Raw genomic sequence first — 17,613 nt, 5'->3', positions numbered from 1 at the left:
AGCCTCCAAGGGGTCGGTAACCTTAAGCATTATTTATGATACTCCCACAATGATATTCCAACTACCCGAAACATATCGACACTATCTGAAAGGCAACATAGCTAAGGGGACAATAAGTTGTTTGCATTTTTCTATGACTTTTGGTTCGATATTCCAGCGATGGAGGCACAAGTTTAGTGGTTTAGATTTTAAATATTTATTTGTTTACCAACAAAACTATGTTGACTATAAAAATAAAAGCAACAATTACCAAAAAGTCCTAATCCCTATCACTCGGCCCGCTTTTTGTTCAGCACGTCGTGTGCTTCCTCGCCAGCTTCCAGTTGCTGCTGGCGGAACAACTCGATGAGCTTCTCGGTGGCGGTTTGCGGCGTCTCCAGCGGCTTGGACGCCTCGGCACTGGGGTAGGCCTGGCCTTGGGCATCCGGCGAACGCAGCAGGAATGGCGTCCATGGGCCTTGGATGGAGGGCACTTCCGTGTGCCACATTTTCCGGAGTCGCAGGGAGCTAGAGCTGCCGTTTTGGGTCTTAAGCAGGTCAATCCACTTGGAGATCTCCTCTTGGGTGCTGTTCCTGCAGCTCATCCACTCGCGCTCGCCGTTCACTGGAACAGCATGACATATTTTAAGTATACTCCGCTTCTAGTGACCATCCTTATACATCATGTATACGTACAATACTCTCCCACCAAAACTGGCGTGCGATGCCTCCTGGGCTTCACATAAACCACAATCCCGGGATTCTCTTTGGCGAAGTCCAGCAAGTGGTTCTCAATGAAGTCGCTATTGAACGTTGCATATGATTAATTATATTTTATAATTAAACATGTAGTGGTTTTTGCTTACCGCATGCCTCTGCTGGATCCATTATTCTTGCAGAACTTCAGGGTAATCCGCTGGAGCTGGCAAACATAGCGTCCTAGTCCATTTTGCAGGGGTGCGCGGGGGAAGCCGGACTTCAAGAACAAGTGGCTGTTCGACATTCTGTATTTGTTTTTAATTCAAAACAATTTTTAACTATTTTTTACAGTTCGTAATCGAAGCCGACGTAACAGCATGCCGCAAACAGCTGACTCTCTCTGAGCAGAGATGACGAGTTAGCTAGAAACGTTAAGTTTTATAGCTATAAGCCCAATCTATGCCTACGTTGGAACATAAATAATCTATGGCACATCCGCTTTAAAATATGTAGCTGTTCCGCACTCAATAAAATAATGTAAGGTAACGTCCATTTGAACTAATCACAATTTCAAGCATAGGAATATAGTGCTGCCCTAGCTATACAAGCCAATCGGCCATTCCTGACGCAAGACAGGGCTGTTATGCACTCTCTCCTCTCTTTCGTTGATAAAGAAGAAGCGGCACAAAACGGAAAACAAAAATGCAGGCGGGGCGTCGCTTTTCATTTGATTGGAAAAACACGAAGTAGAAGCGGAGTAGAAAGCGTGCAACGTGTAAAAGTGGAGCACATGCAGCTGGTCTAATCAGCTCCACAAATACATAGACTGAAAAATGGCCACCGTAAGCATTAAATCGCTATTTAATCTCGAATGCAAATTAACAGCATATTGGCCTCCAGACTTTTGTGGGCTCAAAGTTCTCCAAACATGTTATAGTTGACGAAGAAGAGGGGGAGGAGGAGGAGGATTCCGCCGAGTCTGGTTCCACATCGTCGTTCAGTTTGCAGGAGTGCATCGACGAGTTCAGGGCACGCCGCATTCGCCGTGTGTCCACTCAAAGCCGCGACTGCGAGACCAACAATAACCACATCAACATGTCCCGACAGCTTCCCCGAGTCCGCAGAACCACGGATGCGGACCTAATCAACCAGAATCGCTGCAACAAGGAGCAGGAGCGCAAGGGGAAGCCGTGCCAGAACGGCTTCTGCTACTGCTTTACCAGCGACAGCGGAGACTGCGGCTCCACGGCGCCGCCACGTGACCAGCACGTGCGACTACCGAGGCGCAGCAGGCGATCTGAGAGCGCCAAGGTAAGCCCCTACTGACCAGCCCGCCACAGTTCCCTCATTAAACTCACATTTTACAGCCCGCCAAGCAGAACAATCTCGGCAGCCAGCGGCAGCAGGCGGAGAAACTTCGTCGAAGCGAGCCGACCAGCATAAATTCTGGCTTCAAAACTCCCTTAACTGCTGTCAGTCGCTTGAGAGCCGTGGCCGGCGAGGATGAACCGCTTATACACATCATCCAGGAGCTGCACGACAACTGTGTGGTGTCCGAGGTGCGCGTGAACCGCCACAAGCTGTCAGATTCTGGCTCCAGTTGCCGGCACAGGAGCGCCAAGAGAGAGCCTACTAAAATGCTTTCATACGAACCCATAGCCTATAAGCCCTCAGCTCCTGTTTTGTCTAACATCAGCGAACAGGAATCCGCTGTGGAGGAGGAGCAGGTGAAAGAAGAGCTGGCCACCGAGCCCCCAAGTCGCAGGAGCTCTCGCTCTAGACGCAGTTCCGGAGCAGGTGGACGCCTGCTGCAGAAGCGCCTCTCGCAGGGTCAAGTCAGCTTCAAGGCACGGGACTCGCAGCTGCCGCCTCCGAAGCCGCCGCGTCGCAGCTCCCAAAGTCTGGATGGGAAGCTATCGCAATCCTCGCTCACCTCCACGAATCCTTCGGTGCGGGAGGCCGAGCGAGTGCTGGACGAGTTTCTGCGCAAGCGTGGCGTTCAGGTGCCTACGAACAACTTGGAGCCTTCGCGCAAAAAGGACAGCAAGCGCAGATCGTTTCCCATGGGTAAGTTATACCCATAAGCCCTAGAAAATGAAACCGTAACCAAATAGAATCTATTTTACCAAAAATCAAATGTATTTACCAAATAAAGACTTTTGTATCCAACCATTTGGCTTACGGTTTCATTTATTGGTTCCTTGGTTTTTCGATGTTTTTACGAGTTTTGCGTCTTTCTTTAGCTGAGGCAGAAAAGCCCAGGCATCCCAGGAGCCACAAGCAACTGCCCACCTGCCCCTCACTCAGTGACATTGAGCGCGTGGTGGAGTCCAAGCGGGGTTCAAATTACACCCGGAATATTCGGCAGGAGAGCAGTCGCAAAGGAGCGCACACCAAGGAGGTTATTATTGGCTGGACAGAGCCCAAGATCACCGATATGCTCAACTTCGAGGGCAAGACAGCCAGCGAGTTTAGGACGCCGGCGGAACCCCAAGTGGCCATTGGATGGCAACTGCCTAAAGCGCAGCCGCACCCCGTAGTGCCAAAGGTTTCCTTGGACACTGTTGACGGAAGTGTTTGCGAGAACCTGGCATCGAATATGATGCACAAGGAGACGCCCATCAAGTATCCCAGTCGAGTTAGCACGGCAGGAGGTCAGGCCAGCCAGAAGTTCATCTGGGGCGAGCAGTGGCGGAATCTATCTCCTTGGAAGGGTAACAAACCGAAGAACCTTGGAAAGAAGTCCAAGAACTTCCTGAACAACTCCAAAAAGAAGATCCTGCGCTTCGTCTCGCCGAAGAAGTCTAATCAGGAGGATCACACGCAGCTGGATCAGCATAGATTCACTCCCCAACAGTGCACTATTGGCGTACAGACCTCTACCTCGCAGCTGGACTTGCAGTCACAGTCTCCGCCGGGAAGCTACCACTCCCCCATGCAGACCACGCCCTCGGCTACTACCACATCCACCCGCCAACAGCTGGACACGGAGCAGCCGTACTTCGATTTCGAACGCAAGGTGAAGGCGCCGACTCCGCCCAAGAAGCTGCCCCGTGCCAACAGAGCCCGCAAGCTGGACTTTCAAGCAGCAGCAGCACCCACCACCTATCGTTCGTATCACAAGGATCTCGACCAGGATGTCACCATCACCAAAATGGGCTATCTGCTCAGCAGCATCAGGGCCAAGCTGGAGGCCAGCGATGAGCAGGCAGTGAGAACCTTTCAGGTGAGTCCCTCAACCTTTTGCTTTATAATTTGCGGGGCGTGTTTATTTCGTATCTTTATTGATGAGTCCAAGAAAGCATGAAGAGATTAAATACTAGACAACGGTAAATACTGCACCCAAGGCGTAGTGATCCGACCCCAGACGGTAATTGGGGATCTGTCCCGTCCCGATGCATTGGTTGATTGAGGGCAGTGAGTAGACGCTGAGGGGCAAGAGCTTGTGCCTGCTTCGCGATCCTAGCGAGCGCAGGATGTAGTCCACGATGACCCAGTCGTTCTGGTATGTGGAGGCAGTTCCTTTTCCCGAATCGATGATCTCGAAATGCAGGGGTTCTGGGCAATCTGTGGAATCCACACCCCCATTCTTGCCAACGAGGAATTCAATAGGCGGGGAGTCGGGCAGACTGTTGAAGTCACCAGTCAGGACGATGGGCGTGTCGGTGGAGAACGAGTGCAGCTCCTCCAGAATCCTTTCCACCTGGGCGCAACGGACATCGCTCCGTTTCTGGTTGAACAGCAAGTGCGTGGTGGCGACCACGAACTCCTTCTGCTGCTCCTGCTGCTTTCTGAATCGGAACTTGGCAAACAAGGCCACATTGTCGCGATTGAGCAGGGCCACCGCCTGGTCGCGCAGCTCCACGGCTTGGTGGTCTAGCAACTTGAACTTTGAAGAGTCGTAGACAATGGCGCATCCGTCTGTTCGACAGCCGGTCTTCTTTTTGTACACATAAGCCAACTTCTTGCCATTGCCTATACTCAGTCTTTGGACGAGCACTGGAAGGTGGTCGAATTGCATCTCCTGCAGGCATAGTATGTCCGGATCCAGTTTGAGCAGTTCCCTGAGAAGGTTCTGCTGGCGGCGTTGCCAGCTGAGGAACTCATGCGGGATTCCCACGTACAGGAAAAGGTGCTCCAGTAGCAGATCCTGAGCCAAGATATTATACGAGACAACCTTGAAGGAGGAGCACTTGTGCGGGTCTCCACCCTCAGTCTGATCCCCCAATGGCGTCCAGCGCCTATTCCGATCGTGGCTCGACTCCATTTCCTTCGCTTTTTGTTTGCGCTTTCCGCTGGCTCCTTTTGCCTGGCTGCTAACGCTGCGCCTGATGATCCTTGATGTCGCCTTGAGTGTAACGTTGTGCAGCAGGGACTTGTACATCTTACCAGGTGCGCCTCCCCATATGCCCGAGCTCCTTGTTCCCCTAAAAGCCTCTTGCTTCTTTAGTGTTTTTGGGTGGCGTCTGAATTTCCGAGTGGAGGAAAGAAATCTGCTGTTGTCAGCTGTTTTCACTTCTTGTTTTGCGCTCTCCTTCGCTGGGCTGCATTGCAGCACATATCGATAACGTGGCGGTACTCGGTCTATCGAAATTAAAAAAAAGTTTGTGCTATTTGGAAGTAGCATTACAATATCACATTCCCAAACACTCATTGTTCTTACTAACTTTCTGGTCAAATCGACTTTGCTAATCATTGGTTTATTTACCCAAGTTTATAAATATATCGTAAATATGGTTAGTATTGCAATAATAAGAGTATTATTTCAATCGATTGCAGAACTGCTCACGCCGCTTTGACCGCCATGAGCCTCAGATCAGCCATATTCAAACCGAGAGCTACGACTGCACAGACGGACCCAGCAGTGGGGCAACCACATCGTTGGCCACCACACGGCAACAGCGCGATCTCGACAGCGAGCCCATTTACTCGGAGATTGAGGAAGACTGCCTTCGAATTAGAGGGAGTCCGCACCACGAGGTTAGGACCGCTGCACAGATCATAGACCACACGCCGACTCCTACGGAAAGCTCCACCGCGTATGTGAGTGAGTCTGTGCCTGCTCCGTCGCCCTCGCGCGATGACATCAGTGCCATGTACGCCAGGGTGCAAAAGACGCCGAAGAACTCACCGCAAATGAAGCCACTGGTTAAGCCTCAGATCAGTTTCCAAGCCATTCAGCCACAGAAGAGTACTCATTCCCTTTCGCCGCCTATAACAACACCTATTGTTCTTGATCAGGCGGTACAACCTAAGAGCTGCGCCCAGTCGAATCCACCGCAGCTAAGCACCCAGATAGTTTCACCACAATCAACTGCCCCTCAGCAGCCTGTAGCTTTGGGTCACTTTCTCCACGAATCCCTGAAGAACGGCAACTTCTTTCAGTTCATGCCTCTGCCCGAAGAGCCGAGTGGAACGGAATCCTCCTGCTCAGCCAGTCAGACCACTGATTCCTCTGTGGTTCGCCAGCCGAAGTCAAAGTTGCCTCCGCCACATACCCACCAATCCTTAAACAATATCAGTGAGCAACACTCGCCGCCCAAGCAGAACCGGAATCTTTCTCGTTCAGAACTCTCTCTGCAGCGCAGCGAGATCTTCTTGGACAATCTGTGCCGCAGTGAACTGGTGTTGGATCGCCTGGAAAAGGTGCCCAATGTAAGTGCCATTGTAGTTTTTACAATTTGTCACATTTCTAAGCCAAAGCCCGTTACAGAACACTTCCAATGTGGATTCCGTTTCGTACGACATGCCTGAGCAGCTCTACGCAGATTATAGCTTGGTTGGAGCGGGCAGCGCCGGCAGCTCCTTCATGACCAACGATTACGCCTCCGGGCAAATCGAACCTGAACCGGCCAACCAGAGTACGCCGAAAAAGAAGCAGAGCCAGCGCTTTACAACCAAGGTAGAGATTTTTGTTGACTCCCACTAAAGCTTAAGGCTTCCGCTTGCATCTGATTTCTGTCATCTGACACTGTAAATCCTGTAAATAGACACTACCACGCTGTACTCATCTAAAGCTTTCCGAAACGCACTTCAAATATAAGATTGTTGTTGAAACTGAGTAATGATTGATCTTTCAGCCCGCTTCCAATTTGACCATAGAAATTCATGATGGCCAAGCCACGTCGCTGCGCCATTTTGGTAACAATCTGAGCATCAGTTGCCCCACAACTCCCCAGCAGGCGGAGGCCTCGCAGGCAGTGGATCCCTCTGTCCTGCACAACAGCAGCAGTTTGGGTGAGCTGATGCAGACGGTGCCCAATCCCAGTGACAGCCAGCTGATGTCAGTCAGCGCCCTCGCTCGCTACCGCCTCCTGAAGAATGCCCTTCGTCGTTCGTACCGCAAGGGAAAGGACTTCTTCCTGGCGGAGAAGCAGCGCCTGGCTCAGAGCCTCAATCTCTCGAGGGACCAATCGAATCAGACGGATGGGGAGCTGGATAGCAGCACCTACTACGCCAGCTTCAACGTGGATTCCTTGCTAAACGATTCCCTGAACCCAAACGAGCAGCTGGCCCAAGCTGTGAGCATATGTCGGCAGATGCCGGAATTGGAGATCTCTGCGGAGATGGTGGAGGCGGAGCGACTGTTGCTCTTCTCTACCTTGCGAAAATCGACTCCACTTGGTGGCCAATTGAATGAAGAAGCATTGGCCGCACGTAGAAAATCCCAGTGCCTGCTGATCGACGCCATGGAACTGCCGGTGAGGGCGGACGTCAGCCGGGATATGTTCTTCAACTACCACTACATCTGCACCTTTGAGTGCGGAGGACGCATACGATCCACTCAGTCGGTAGAGTGCCAGAATGGCTCCGCCTTCTTTCGAGACTGTGGCTTGGAGTTCTACAGTGGAGAAAATGCGGACTCCTTGGAGCTGCGCTGTCAGATCTTCATGCTCCGCCTGCGCAAAGTTTCCACTCTGGCCTTGGAGCCTGCCAAGTCTCTGGTAAGTAGCTTCAGTTGTCCTCAGAGGCAGTTCGCTAATAAGTTACCTTTCAGCGCCGCGGCAGCGGAAACTTAGGTTCCGCCAACTCGAGCTGTTCTGCGGGCTCTGGTGGTGAGCAAATCATGTCGCGCTTTCGCTTACATGCCTCTTTCCATCTGCGAGCTGTGGATCTGTCACCATTTCAACTGGTGACCAATGAGTCGAGATCAAGCGACAAAATCTGCCTGCGCAGTTCACGCTCCTGGCAAGTTCCCCTGAGCACGCACACCAAATCCACGAATCTGGGACCTGCCATATCTATTACTGGCAGAGTGGACTTACGGCTGCCCAAGACCCGCTTCTCTGGCTACCTAAATGTTCAGGATCCGAAGAGCCAGCACAACTGGAACCGCAGATGGTGCAGTCTGGATGGCGTGCGGTTATCCGTTTGGCAACACGAGGATAATCTGGAAAGTGATACCCCGATATTCTCGCTGGAGTTGCCTGGACTCGGACAATCCCAGATAGCTGCAGCCCCCCGCGAGCTGTGTGCTCGGGCGAGAAGTTTTCTGCTGCAAGGAAGGGAATCAGATTACGAATCGGGAGTCTTCTTTGCTGCCGATACGCAAGCGGAGCTCTCGGAATGGCTAACCCATCTAAATGAGGCTATAGCTTTCGCCAGGCACTGGCTGGACTCCTCCTGACAGCAGCTGCATTTCCCAACACTTTTTATTTTTATATGTGTTAAAGTTTTCTATTTATATTTGGTTATATTTAAATTGTGCTTAGATCTTTCCACAAATTGTATATTGTTTGCCATGCAAACGTGTCGCTCCTTTCAACGCAATTCTAGCCCTTACGTCATACGTATGTGAATCAACATTCCTTTCCCTGAGCGGGATATAGTCATTCGATCTGAATTATCTGAATCCCCAGTGTCCTGCTGGCTTGGCGTTCACGTCACAACAACAACAGTTTATTACGTACATAATTTACATGGGCTACGATAAGTTGATAAGATACAGATACGATTATATATTTGATATAGGTTACAATATGATACACAAGTGTTATATGCGCTGGTTGCCCCCGGTTATCTGCGAAATCGGTTATCCATGCTCACGTCCCCACATCCTCACATTCGTGCCTAGTTAGTGCCTACTCGTAACTATTACATTTAAGTATATGTACTATTTAAGCTGCTTTGTAATTTCGTTTTCATTTCGTTTTCGTTTGCTCATTACAGTGCAAAACATAAGAGTCTGAGGTTATGTTTGTTGTGGTATTGTTTCCAAGCAATTTACATACTTAACTTGTACATTACTTAAGCACTGACTATTCTCTATTGATCTGACAACTGGTCACGTTAAACTGTACTTGGTGTGGGCTCTGCTTAGGCTTAGGATCGCTATAATCTGTATCTGATTCCGGCTCTGATTGTGGTTCTGTTTCTGTTTCTGTTTCTGCTTTTGCTGATAACTAGTTGGGATGAGTCTATGGGTTTAAGGATATGCAGGAGCGCAGTGCAAGTCGGGTCCTTCTGAGGGATTCGGGTTTGGCTTAGGCATAGGCTCAGGCCAGCACATACTTCCACACTCGATTCGTCTGGTGATTGGTTCCGATCTCGGTCACATACAGCGCCGATCCGTTGACACTGACCGCCATGGAGTGCGGGTTCTTGAACTCGCCCCAGTGCCCGATGATCGTCTCCGAGCGCGGATCGATGGTGAATCCCCGCACCGGCAGCATGGAGGTGGGTCCATTTACGGCGAACACTATGTCCCCGAAGCTGGCCACTCCGAAGACGCGACCCAAGTCCGGTTCCTGGATGGTGGCCGCCGGTTCACCCTCGCCGTGGGAGGATATCAAGCCAGCTCTGTGAAAGATTACCCATTGATATTCCGTACTTATGCCTAGCTGAGTGTAGCTTACTTGGGACAGACCACCCTCATGTTCTCCCTGTCGGCGATGCACAATAGATCCAGGTGTTCCAGCAAGGTGATGGCGTGTGGCACCTGCAAAGAGAGGAATTCTGCAAAAGATTTCGTTAGGAAACGCAACGACACATCTGGATGTTGGATCAGAGTAAATATTAAGTATACGCACCGGGTGGCTGCGGAATCGTTCGTAGCAGCTTGCCAGCGGCGTTGAACTTGAGTATGCGACTGTTGCAGTAGCCATCGGCGATGAAGAACTGTGGTGCGGGAATATAGTAAGTTCGAAAGTCAAAGAGATCAACAGGTATGCATGTCTTACCTCTCCGGTGGTCGCCACTGCAATGGATGTGGGCTTGCACAGGTGCTTGACGGATGATCCTGGCCTGAAGCGCTTGCCAATGGTCAGCAGAGGCTTGTTGCTAAAGGGCTTGAACTAAGGGGTAAAGTTACTTTAAAGGGTAACTTATTGACATAAACAGAACACCTACCTTGAAAGCCTGGTGCATGGCCACATCCGTGATCCAGTAATTCCCGTGCAAGTCGATGGTCAGGCCATGCGGCATGTAGAACATGTTCGATCCCCAACCCGACTTGATGGCGCCCGTCTTCGCGTCCAGCACGTATATGGTGTTCTCCTTGATGGGCCCGTACTCAATAAGGTAGTATATATTGCTCTCGTTGAATGTGCTGCAAATAGTAAATAGTATTGGCAATAGTAACTAGCTTATATATATGTACTATCTAAAATGCTATTCCATATTGCACTAAAAACCTGATCCATACTATATATTATTAGTTATTAGTCTCCTTTCAGCTTGCAATAAAAACAAAGGATCAAAGTGATTGGTTTCTGTTGCCTGTGTACATATGGGATAGACACTTGTTACCAGGCAGCGCCAGCTGTTGACCTACTTTACATCCCAGTAGCGCTCGGCGCGGTGGAAAACCACCGGACTGCCCTGCGGATCCACGGCCACGGCGGTGACCTGGCCAAAGCTGTGCTGCTCGGTGGGCCAGTTCTCCACGAGCACGGGAGTCGGCACGCTGGCCGCCGGAAGGGGCACGTTGTCGTAGCTGCGTTGGTTCTGCAGGGCCACTGCATCATCGTCGACCAGTGGCATTGCCAGCTCTGGCTGCTCCGGCTTCGCGAGCCCCTTCTCCTGAAGCCTCCGCTTGATGAGCGCCCGCACCTGGTCGAAGAAGCGCTCGTTGAGGTTGACACCTGGTCCCAGGTCCACGGCCAAGCCCGCTGGCAGGTGGTTGCTGCTGCTGGGCGCCACACATCCCAAGCTTATGGCCAGCAGCGCCACGAACAGGAGACGCGACATTTTCTGGAAGTCCTGCGATTTTCTTCACCCAAAACAACGGCGACTCGGTTCTGGCTTCGCTCACTCGATTTTCCTCACTGCCAACATCTGTTGGCGGTGTCTATATGTCGAGCTGGCAATAGATTAACTGACTCTGCTCCGTACACACACACACACTCGCACACGCACTCCCACGCTGTTCGATTTTCGCTTTCACTGCGACGCCTGCGCCTTGGTCCTGCACAGTGGGGCAAATCATCGAATACAAGTTTCAACCCAATGGAAAATTCGTTGGTGGTTACTGCACTGAAAGAGAGACCATTTCTATACCTTACAAGACAAGACAAAATGTTGCACTCGAATGTAGTCTCGAATAAATTTATTAAAAAAGTGCTAGGAACGTATAAATATAAATATTATTCGATTTAACATCTTATGGTTTCTTTGAATGTAACTTGAAAACGTGCAGAACTAGTCGCTTCGGTTTCACTGTGGCCCTGCCACAAGCCGTCGTGAATTGGAAAGCCTGTATTGATTTTCCAACAGCAGCGCGGAAACAGTGCATGCGAAAAGTAACGCGACACTTGGTACTTTTTACTCAGCGCGAGGTGCGATAACAACGGGGGAGACTAGCTCATCTCCACTAGAGTATTTTGGAGGCTGAGCAGGAGGCTCCGAGTGGGTATCCTCCTGGAATAATTTTCGTTTGGCCTGCGGAGGCGTTTGGTCGGCAGTCAGTGTGTTTGACGTCACAGCGAGCTGTGTTGTTTGTGAGGGGGCGTGGCGGGGGCAAAGTCCGGAGCGGCTTCATCCTACGCCCCCCAATCCCAGTTCGGCTGGGTCCAAATATAACCGGTGTCCGTCATCGAGCAGTAGGCATTGTAGTAGCGTCCCGGCGAGCTGGGAAATGCGAAAGTAATTGCATAAACCGAATCGGGGGAATGAAAGCTAATTCGGTTTCGGTTTCCCCCGTGGCATTGCATTCCGGGCACTCGGCCGGAAACGGAAACTCACCGGCAGTAGGAGAATTGGGGGCACTTGCAGCGGAAGAGGCTCTGGAACTCCTCCTTGCACACCTCGTTCCACCAGCAGGTGCGCTAGAATGCATTGGAAACGAAAGGGTTAGCTCGCAGCCACTATGTACCACCTGTTATCCATAGGCACCTCGGTCATGTAGCCGTGGACACTCTGATCCGAGTAGCTTCGCTTCGAGAGATGCGCCTGCACGGGGCAGAAGAGCAGCGTCACCACCAGAAGCAACAGTCGTGACGTCACGGGCAGCGAGTGGGGGGCGCACTGTAATGCACAGGAGAAAGTGAAACCCAATCAGACATATAACCCCAAAGTGCCCCCCGAAAGCACTAAAGTTCAACTACTTTTCACTGCATACTCGTGAACACCTTTATGAGCTAGGAGTTGCCACTGCTGTGATTATTGTTTATTTTTGGAGCTCACCATCATATAGCTTCCTCTGTTGCCGTCTTGACTTATCCTCCGGTCCCGAAGTACAGTGAACACTTCACGTGCCGCACGTCCTGCGATGAATGTCGCCTGTTTTCCGTTTTTGGCATCCCTTTGGGGCGGTGGCGTCGGCATCTCGGCTGCCTTGCATAAGCATAAGTATTGGCCCCGTTCGCCCTCGGCTTTCAGCTTTCACTACTTTCACACGCACACACACACAGCCAGCGAGTGCATTCACTGCTGCACTGGTGTTGGTGTGCTTTTGGCCCATTTCGGAGGGTGATTGCCCCACTGTTTGGCTGTGCTGGGTACACAATCCCATACAGGGCCTGTTAAGAACGAGAAATATGAATGAGGTGTGATGAAAATGTACCACAACCCTTTTAGCAAACCTTTAACAATAAATCAAAAGAAGATATTTGTATCCAACGAACTGAACTATCACTTGTATCTTATGGCGCACGGTTCTAAAGTTAAATTAGATCTGAACACTAGAGGGCGGCACTTTATTTTTCATATATTGATGCAATGATATATTTTAAGAAGTAAAATTTGATGATTGATGCGGTACTAATTCAAACAAATTGCTGGTATAATTTTGAAAACAATGCTTGAAAATTCCTTTGTTTTGAGCGACGTCATCTCTTTCGTCTGATAGAAAACGCACGCGACATGACTCAGCAGAGGAAAAGCGAGAAATAAGCAAAAGTGGCAGATGCTTAAAATAGTTCATAAAGTCATTTAGTGGCCAAAGTATTTTCATATTAGCCGCGTCCAATCAACACTCTCAACAGGTAGAAAATTATGAAAATTCCTATATATCTAAAGAGAAAAGGGGGCGTAAAAGTGTCGAGAAATTCTTCTGGCATTTTCCAGAACACATTTTGCACTTTGGATTTTCGCTTTTCAAAAAAGTATTATACAGAACAGAATTTGCATACAAGCTGTGGGAATTTGTGTAGGTTTGCTTTTTAGTACTGTGTGTTTCTTCTGGAACAAACAATCGGAAACACTATCAGCTTAACTCCGAAAAAGGCCTGTCTGCGCAGTGACTAATAGAATCTTCTTTGGGTCACCATCATCATAATCGCACCCGCCTGAGTCTCCAAATCCCATGACTCCCACGGTAACAAACAAAACAGGCTGAAATCGCTCGCAGATTCGCACCGAAGATATGTGTTTGGCATATATAGGTTCAGAATGTTCTCTAGAATGACGCTCGTTTAAATTTAGATGGGAAATAAATTTTCATATTTTTAGCCCGTGGGGGAAGATGTAAACAATCTGTTGAGGGTATAAAATCGTGTGAGTGCTCGAGGAGCTCCATCAAAATCGCAGCAGCCGCGAATCGAAGCAGACGCGTTTATCCAATTGAATTGAATCTTAAAAGGTACGGGGAGGACCAAGCCAACGCGGAATTTATTGTGCAGTGAAGAAGTGAAGTGATTAGCTCATTATCGTCTCGTTTCTTGATCAAAGCAGATGTCCGTAGTGCCACTGATGTTCCGTGACTGGTGGGATGAGCTCGACTTTCCAATGCGCACCTCGCGCCTCTTGGACCAGCACTTCGGTCAGGGACTGAAGAGGGATGACCTCATGTCCTCCGTGTGGAACTCCCGCCCCACAGTGCTGCGATCGGGATACCTGCGCCCCTGGCACACGAACAGCCTGCAGAAGCAGGAGTCCGGATCCACCCTCAACATCGACAGCGAGAAGTTCGAGGTCATCCTGGACGTGCAGCAGTTCTTGCCATCCGAGATCACCGTCAAGGTGGCCGACAAGTTCGTCATCGTGGAGGGAAAGCACGAGGAGAAGCAGGACGAGCACGGATATGTCTCCCGCCAGTTCTCCAGACGCTACCAGCTGCCAAGTGAGTCCGAATTCCTTCAACAATAGGAAGGAAGTATGCTCAACGTGTATGATCCTTTCCCTAGGTGATGTCAATCCCGACACGGTCACATCCTCCCTCTCCTCCGACGGCCTGCTGACCATCAAGGCGCCCATGAAGGCGCTGCCTCCTCCGCAGACTGAACGCCTAGTGCAGATCACACAGACTGGTCCCTCCTCCAAGGAGGACAACGCCAAGAAGGTGGAGACCTCCACCGCCTAGGACTCAATCCTTTTGTACCGCCTTCAGTGTTAGTTAGTTTATGTCTACGTGTGCCTTATATATTGGACTCTAAATATTTTATATCAATTAAAACGAATCTTTAGATAAACATTTTAAGAACAAGGTGTTTGTAGGTCAAACGGCGTGATCTTACTTTATTTGCTCTCTCTCGTTATCTGTTATCTACTTCTGAGCTAAGCCAAAACAGCTATACAATACATTATATTTATTATTCTCGATTTGTATCTTACGGATCTTTCAGGAGGAGTAGTTCGTCCAAAGTCACTTCGTTCTTCGCAAGAACCTCTTGTATGCGGACATTGGCCTTCTCAATTTGTTCGGGTTTCAATTCGTCCTTGTAGCCATTGACATCCCCACGTCTCACGAATCTAGAGGATTACAAGTGAATGGTTTTTCGGAAAACTATGGGACATTCTCTTACGGGTGAACTTCTTTACCAGCATTTTCGTGTTGCACTTGGGCCAACTCCCACAGATGATTCGTGGTGGGATTTTCTGAAAAGAAAATTAGTTTAGCTCAATGAGATCATTCTTTCCGCATAGGCTTCCAACTCTTCATTTCCGAGAAGGACAAATGCTTAAGCAGTTTCTCCATTTGCTGATCGTTGATGGGTTTATTCAGAAATCTGGAGACATCGTTGATCACTCCTCGCAGATCTTTCTTCATCATTGCAAAGCTGGTATAAAAGACCCAAGGCTCGTTCCTCAGTTGGTAGAACTCATGGGCGTGTTCAATGAACTCCGTGGGGAAATCATCAGAGGCCAACCACTCATCGAAGTACTGGTGCAGTGACTTCCCGTAATTGGAACCAAAAGATACTCCGTGATAATATCGGGAGACATAGGAGTCCAGGGGGCTACGGGACACATAGATCACTTTGTTGTTTCCCTCCCAAAGTTTTGAGGGGAGGAGGGCAAGCGGAAGGTGGGACTTTATCAGTCGCGGGGACTTCAGTTCCTCGATAGGCCCGAATGAGCGGTTCAGGTCCTGAAAAACGGAGTAACCGAACCTGGAAGACCTGGAGGTGTAAGTATATATATGTAAGCCCACGAATACGATACACCCACTCGAGAAACGGAGTTCGCAGCTCCTGGTCCTTGGCCAACGCCCCCTCGAAATCGCAGTTGTTGAGCAGCAACCAGAGCAGTTCCTGCATCCAAGTGGTTCCGCATTTCGGTAGGGTTACGATCCAGACATCGTCATCTCTGAGCTTCATATCGTGCACCAAGCGAAGAAAGTTCTCCGAATCTTTTCTATGCAGTAGCTTTCGATTGTCCCAGTCCTTATCGATGAGGTTCGTGGGAAAGCTCCGCGGCCTGACCTGAACCCGTTCCATGGCGACAGCCTACTGAGCTTTTGTGGGGAACGAAGTAGACTATATCACTGGTTGGGTAACCATTTAAGAGAAAGACCTGCTTGGCTCGCTCAGTTCTCTCTTCTCACTCCGATGATAAGATTGCACTGTAGTTAATGGGACGCATCTTTCATTTCGGTTGATAAAAGCCATGAAAACAAGCCCAGCCAAGATATAGATGCACTTCTTTCAATAAACTAGGTCAGATGAGCGGAAAGCTTCGTATTATTTTATCAAAGAAAGAAGCTTTGCGATCGAAGAGATATAAACAAACATTGTATTTATAATGTTACTTGTTTATTAGAGTAGCTGCTGGTAATGATAATGAGCCACTTAATGCGGTCATAGTAGATAATGGAGTGCCAAGCACAGGAACGTAAACAATTCGCTCATAAAATAATTAAGTTACATACAGTATAGGGGAAGCAATTATTTATTAAACATATATGTACGTATATCATCACAGCTTACAGACTATTAACGAAGATTACCCAAGAAACACATTAGTGAAAACAATTAGACGGAATTACGCGGACGCAAATTTGCTGTAGTTGGCAAAGTCATCCATGTTCAATTTGAAATCCCGCAGATTGCTGTCCGACCAGAGATCGAATTCTCGGATGATGTCGGCGGTGAGCTCATCCTTGTGGCTGCCCACGACTCCGCGGCGAACGAACCTGCGGGGAGATTAGGCTGTTTAGCCTGCTCCTGGAGAGCATATGATCCAAGGACCTACCTGAACTCCTCCACCTCCCTGCCGGCAGCCGCCTTCATGCTCTCGAACTCCTTGACGTGGTTGCAGGCGGGATTGTCGCGCATGCTCTCGAAGGAGAGGTGTCGCTGCATCTGCTCGATCTGCTCCTGGCTGACACTGCGCTCCAGGAACTGGGCCACCTCCGAGATAACCTGACCCAGCTGGCCCTTCATCCGCTCGTAGCTGGTGAAGAAGATGTTGGGCTCGTGGCGCAGCTGCCAAAAGTCCAGGATGTGCGGCCAGCAGGGCGTGAAGTTCACATAGCCGTCGATGAAGGAGTGCATGAAGTCCGACTTGGTGCCCTGGTAGCCCACCATTCCGCGCCAGTGGTGGAAGTAAGAGATGGCCGCGTCCTTCGGGTTGCGGTACACGTAGATGATCTTGGGCCTCTTGCTCCAGATCTGCCTCGGCAGCATCCAGGCGGGCAGATGGGACTTGATCAGGCGCGGCGAAGGCAGGGCATTCGCTGCGGCGATGGTGTCGTGTGGCACGTTGGGAACCACGCCATTGAATCTGGAGAGGATTGTTGGTTGATTAGTACCCTTCACTTAGCTATGCTGATGGCTTGGGAACGCACTCAAGGAAGGGCGATCGATGCGTGAGATCCACGCTCTTGGCCGTCTCAAAGTCACAATCGTTGATCACCAGCCAGGCTAGTTCCTGCATCCAGGTGGTGCCGCACTTCGGCAGCGTGACAATCCACACGTCGTCCTCTCGCACCTCGAAGTCGTACACCCGATCCAGGACCGGCTGGAAGGTGTCCGCCAGGCGGCAGAAGCGCTGCTCCCAGTTCCCGACCACCGGCACCGACGGCTTGCTGCTGGCGAAGATCGAGGAGTAGCCGCCACTGATGGCCAGCTTGTCGATCTGCTCGAAGGGCACGCTCTTGGCAAAGAAGCTCGACTGGGGCATCTTCGATACGCGGTGGGTAGGTGGCTCAAGTGGGCGAACGATTGATCGAACTGATCGGCTCGGCAGTTGAAACCGCATTAAACGCTGCTTGAGAAACACCCATGGATCGGCAGCAGAATCTCGGCTCTTTCCTCGACTTGGAGATGGCAGCGTGAC

General features: G+C 50.2%; 7 protein-coding genes across 7 annotated transcripts; 2 read left to right on the top strand and 5 right to left on the bottom strand.

Annotated features, from left to right (window-relative positions):
• Positions 1-172: 172 nt before the first annotated feature.
• On the bottom strand, positions 173-1,079 carry LOC117136948 (39S ribosomal protein L43, mitochondrial). The gene is made up of 3 exons (XM_033298097.1): positions 846-1,079; positions 676-782; positions 173-604 (listed from the first exon to the last, which is right to left on the bottom strand). The coding sequence occupies exons 1-3, from the start codon at positions 980-982 to the stop codon at positions 270-272; spliced, it is 579 nt and encodes a 192-aa protein (XP_033153988.1). The 5' UTR covers positions 983-1,079; the 3' UTR covers positions 173-269.
• Positions 1,080-1,344: 265 nt separating this feature from the next.
• On the top strand, positions 1,345-8,859 carry LOC117138405. Its single transcript, XM_033300483.1, has 8 exons — positions 1,345-1,520; positions 1,579-1,989; positions 2,046-2,745; positions 2,922-3,904; positions 5,458-6,333; positions 6,392-6,580; positions 6,759-7,622; positions 7,676-8,859. Exons 1-8 carry the CDS (start codon positions 1,512-1,514, stop codon positions 8,303-8,305), a joined length of 4,662 nt encoding a protein of 1,553 aa, XP_033156374.1. The 5' UTR covers positions 1,345-1,511; the 3' UTR covers positions 8,306-8,859.
• On the bottom strand, positions 3,942-5,178 carry LOC117138407 (protein angel). Its single transcript, XM_033300485.1, has one exon. The coding sequence runs from the start codon at positions 5,060-5,062 to the stop codon at positions 3,998-4,000; it is 1,065 nt and encodes a 354-aa protein (XP_033156376.1). The 5' UTR covers positions 5,063-5,178; the 3' UTR covers positions 3,942-3,997.
• LOC117138406 (peptidyl-alpha-hydroxyglycine alpha-amidating lyase 2) lies at positions 8,550-10,991 on the bottom strand. The gene is made up of 6 exons (XM_033300484.1): positions 10,451-10,991; positions 10,027-10,225; positions 9,858-9,971; positions 9,708-9,795; positions 9,534-9,633; positions 8,550-9,477 (listed from the first exon to the last, which is right to left on the bottom strand). Exons 1-6 carry the CDS (start codon positions 10,864-10,866, stop codon positions 9,174-9,176), a joined length of 1,221 nt encoding a protein of 406 aa, XP_033156375.1. The 5' UTR covers positions 10,867-10,991; the 3' UTR covers positions 8,550-9,173.
• Positions 10,992-11,223: 232 nt separating this feature from the next.
• Positions 11,224-15,773, bottom strand: LOC117138623. Its single transcript, XM_033300834.1, is given in 11 exon segments — positions 11,224-11,745; positions 11,860-11,942; positions 12,010-12,141; positions 12,301-12,439; positions 12,441-12,523; positions 12,525-12,604; positions 12,607-12,635; positions 14,668-14,805; positions 14,859-14,931; positions 14,989-15,446; positions 15,505-15,773. Coding segments are annotated over 11 exon segments (1,572 nt in total). The 3' UTR covers positions 11,224-11,657.
• LOC117138410 (protein lethal(2)essential for life) lies at positions 13,593-14,533 on the top strand. Its single transcript, XM_033300486.1, has 3 exons — positions 13,593-13,696; positions 13,789-14,176; positions 14,241-14,533. Exons 2-3 carry the CDS (start codon positions 13,789-13,791, stop codon positions 14,414-14,416), a joined length of 564 nt encoding a protein of 187 aa, XP_033156377.1. The 5' UTR covers positions 13,593-13,696; the 3' UTR covers positions 14,417-14,533.
• Positions 15,774-16,193: 420 nt separating the features above from the next.
• On the bottom strand, positions 16,194-17,546 carry LOC117138026 (sulfotransferase 1 family member D1). The gene is made up of 3 exons (XM_033299834.1): positions 17,123-17,546; positions 16,528-17,058; positions 16,194-16,468 (listed from the first exon to the last, which is right to left on the bottom strand). Exons 1-3 carry the CDS (start codon positions 17,533-17,535, stop codon positions 16,318-16,320), a joined length of 1,095 nt encoding a protein of 364 aa, XP_033155725.1. The 5' UTR covers positions 17,536-17,546; the 3' UTR covers positions 16,194-16,317.
• Positions 17,547-17,613: the final 67 nt, after the last annotated feature.

The sequence above is a fragment of the Drosophila mauritiana genome, chromosome 2R, assembly GCF_004382145.1.
Source record: "Drosophila mauritiana strain mau12 chromosome 2R, ASM438214v1, whole genome shotgun sequence".
NCBI lineage: Eukaryota > Metazoa > Arthropoda > Insecta > Diptera > Drosophilidae > Drosophila > Drosophila mauritiana.
Note: the sequence above shows the minus strand (reverse complement) of the source record. Positions and strands in the feature narration are given on the sequence as shown.

Bases quoted from the DNA above. Each gene is read 5' to 3' on its own strand.
- LOC117138406 (XM_033300484.1), bottom strand. From the start codon at position 10,866: ATGTCGCGTCTCCTGTTCGTGGCGCTGCTGGCCATAAGCTTGGGATGT. The intron at 9,972-10,026 runs GTAGGTGTTCTG...TTTACCCCTTAG, and splicing joins CCATGCACCAGGCTTTCAAG to TTCAAGCCCTTTAGCAACAA. The intron at 9,634-9,707 runs GTGCGTATACTT...AATCTTTTGCAG, and splicing joins AACGATTCCGCAGCCACCCG to AATTCCTCTCTTTGCAGGTG.
- LOC117136948 (XM_033298097.1), bottom strand. From the start codon at position 982: ATGTCGAACAGCCACTTGTTCTTGAAGTCCGGCTTCCCCCGCGCACCC. The intron at 783-845 runs GTAAGCAAAAAC...AACGTTCAATAG, and splicing joins GGATCCAGCAGAGGCATGCG to CGACTTCATTGAGAACCACT. The intron at 605-675 runs GTACGTATACAT...ATGCTGTTCCAG, and splicing joins AGTTTTGGTGGGAGAGTATT to TGAACGGCGAGCGCGAGTGG.
- LOC117138410 (XM_033300486.1), top strand. From the start codon at position 13,789: ATGTCCGTAGTGCCACTGATGTTCCGTGACTGGTGGGATGAGCTCGAC. The intron at 14,177-14,240 runs GTGAGTCCGAAT...TCCTTTCCCTAG, and splicing joins CAGACGCTACCAGCTGCCAA to GTGATGTCAATCCCGACACG.
- LOC117138405 (XM_033300483.1), top strand. The intron at 3,905-5,457 runs GTGAGTCCCTCA...AATCGATTGCAG, and splicing joins AGGCAGTGAGAACCTTTCAG to AACTGCTCACGCCGCTTTGA. The intron at 6,581-6,758 runs GTAGAGATTTTT...TTGATCTTTCAG, and splicing joins GCCAGCGCTTTACAACCAAG to CCCGCTTCCAATTTGACCAT.
- LOC117138407 (XM_033300485.1), bottom strand. From the start codon at position 5,062: ATGTACAAGTCCCTGCTGCACAACGTTACACTCAAGGCGACATCAAGG.
- LOC117138026 (XM_033299834.1), bottom strand. From the start codon at position 17,535: ATGCGGTTTCAACTGCCGAGCCGATCAGTTCGATCAATCGTTCGCCCA. The intron at 17,059-17,122 runs GTGCGTTCCCAA...AATCCTCTCCAG, and splicing joins CATCGATCGCCCTTCCTTGA to ATTCAATGGCGTGGTTCCCA. The intron at 16,469-16,527 runs GTAGGTCCTTGG...ATCTCCCCGCAG, and splicing joins AGGGAGGTGGAGGAGTTCAG to GTTCGTTCGCCGCGGAGTCG.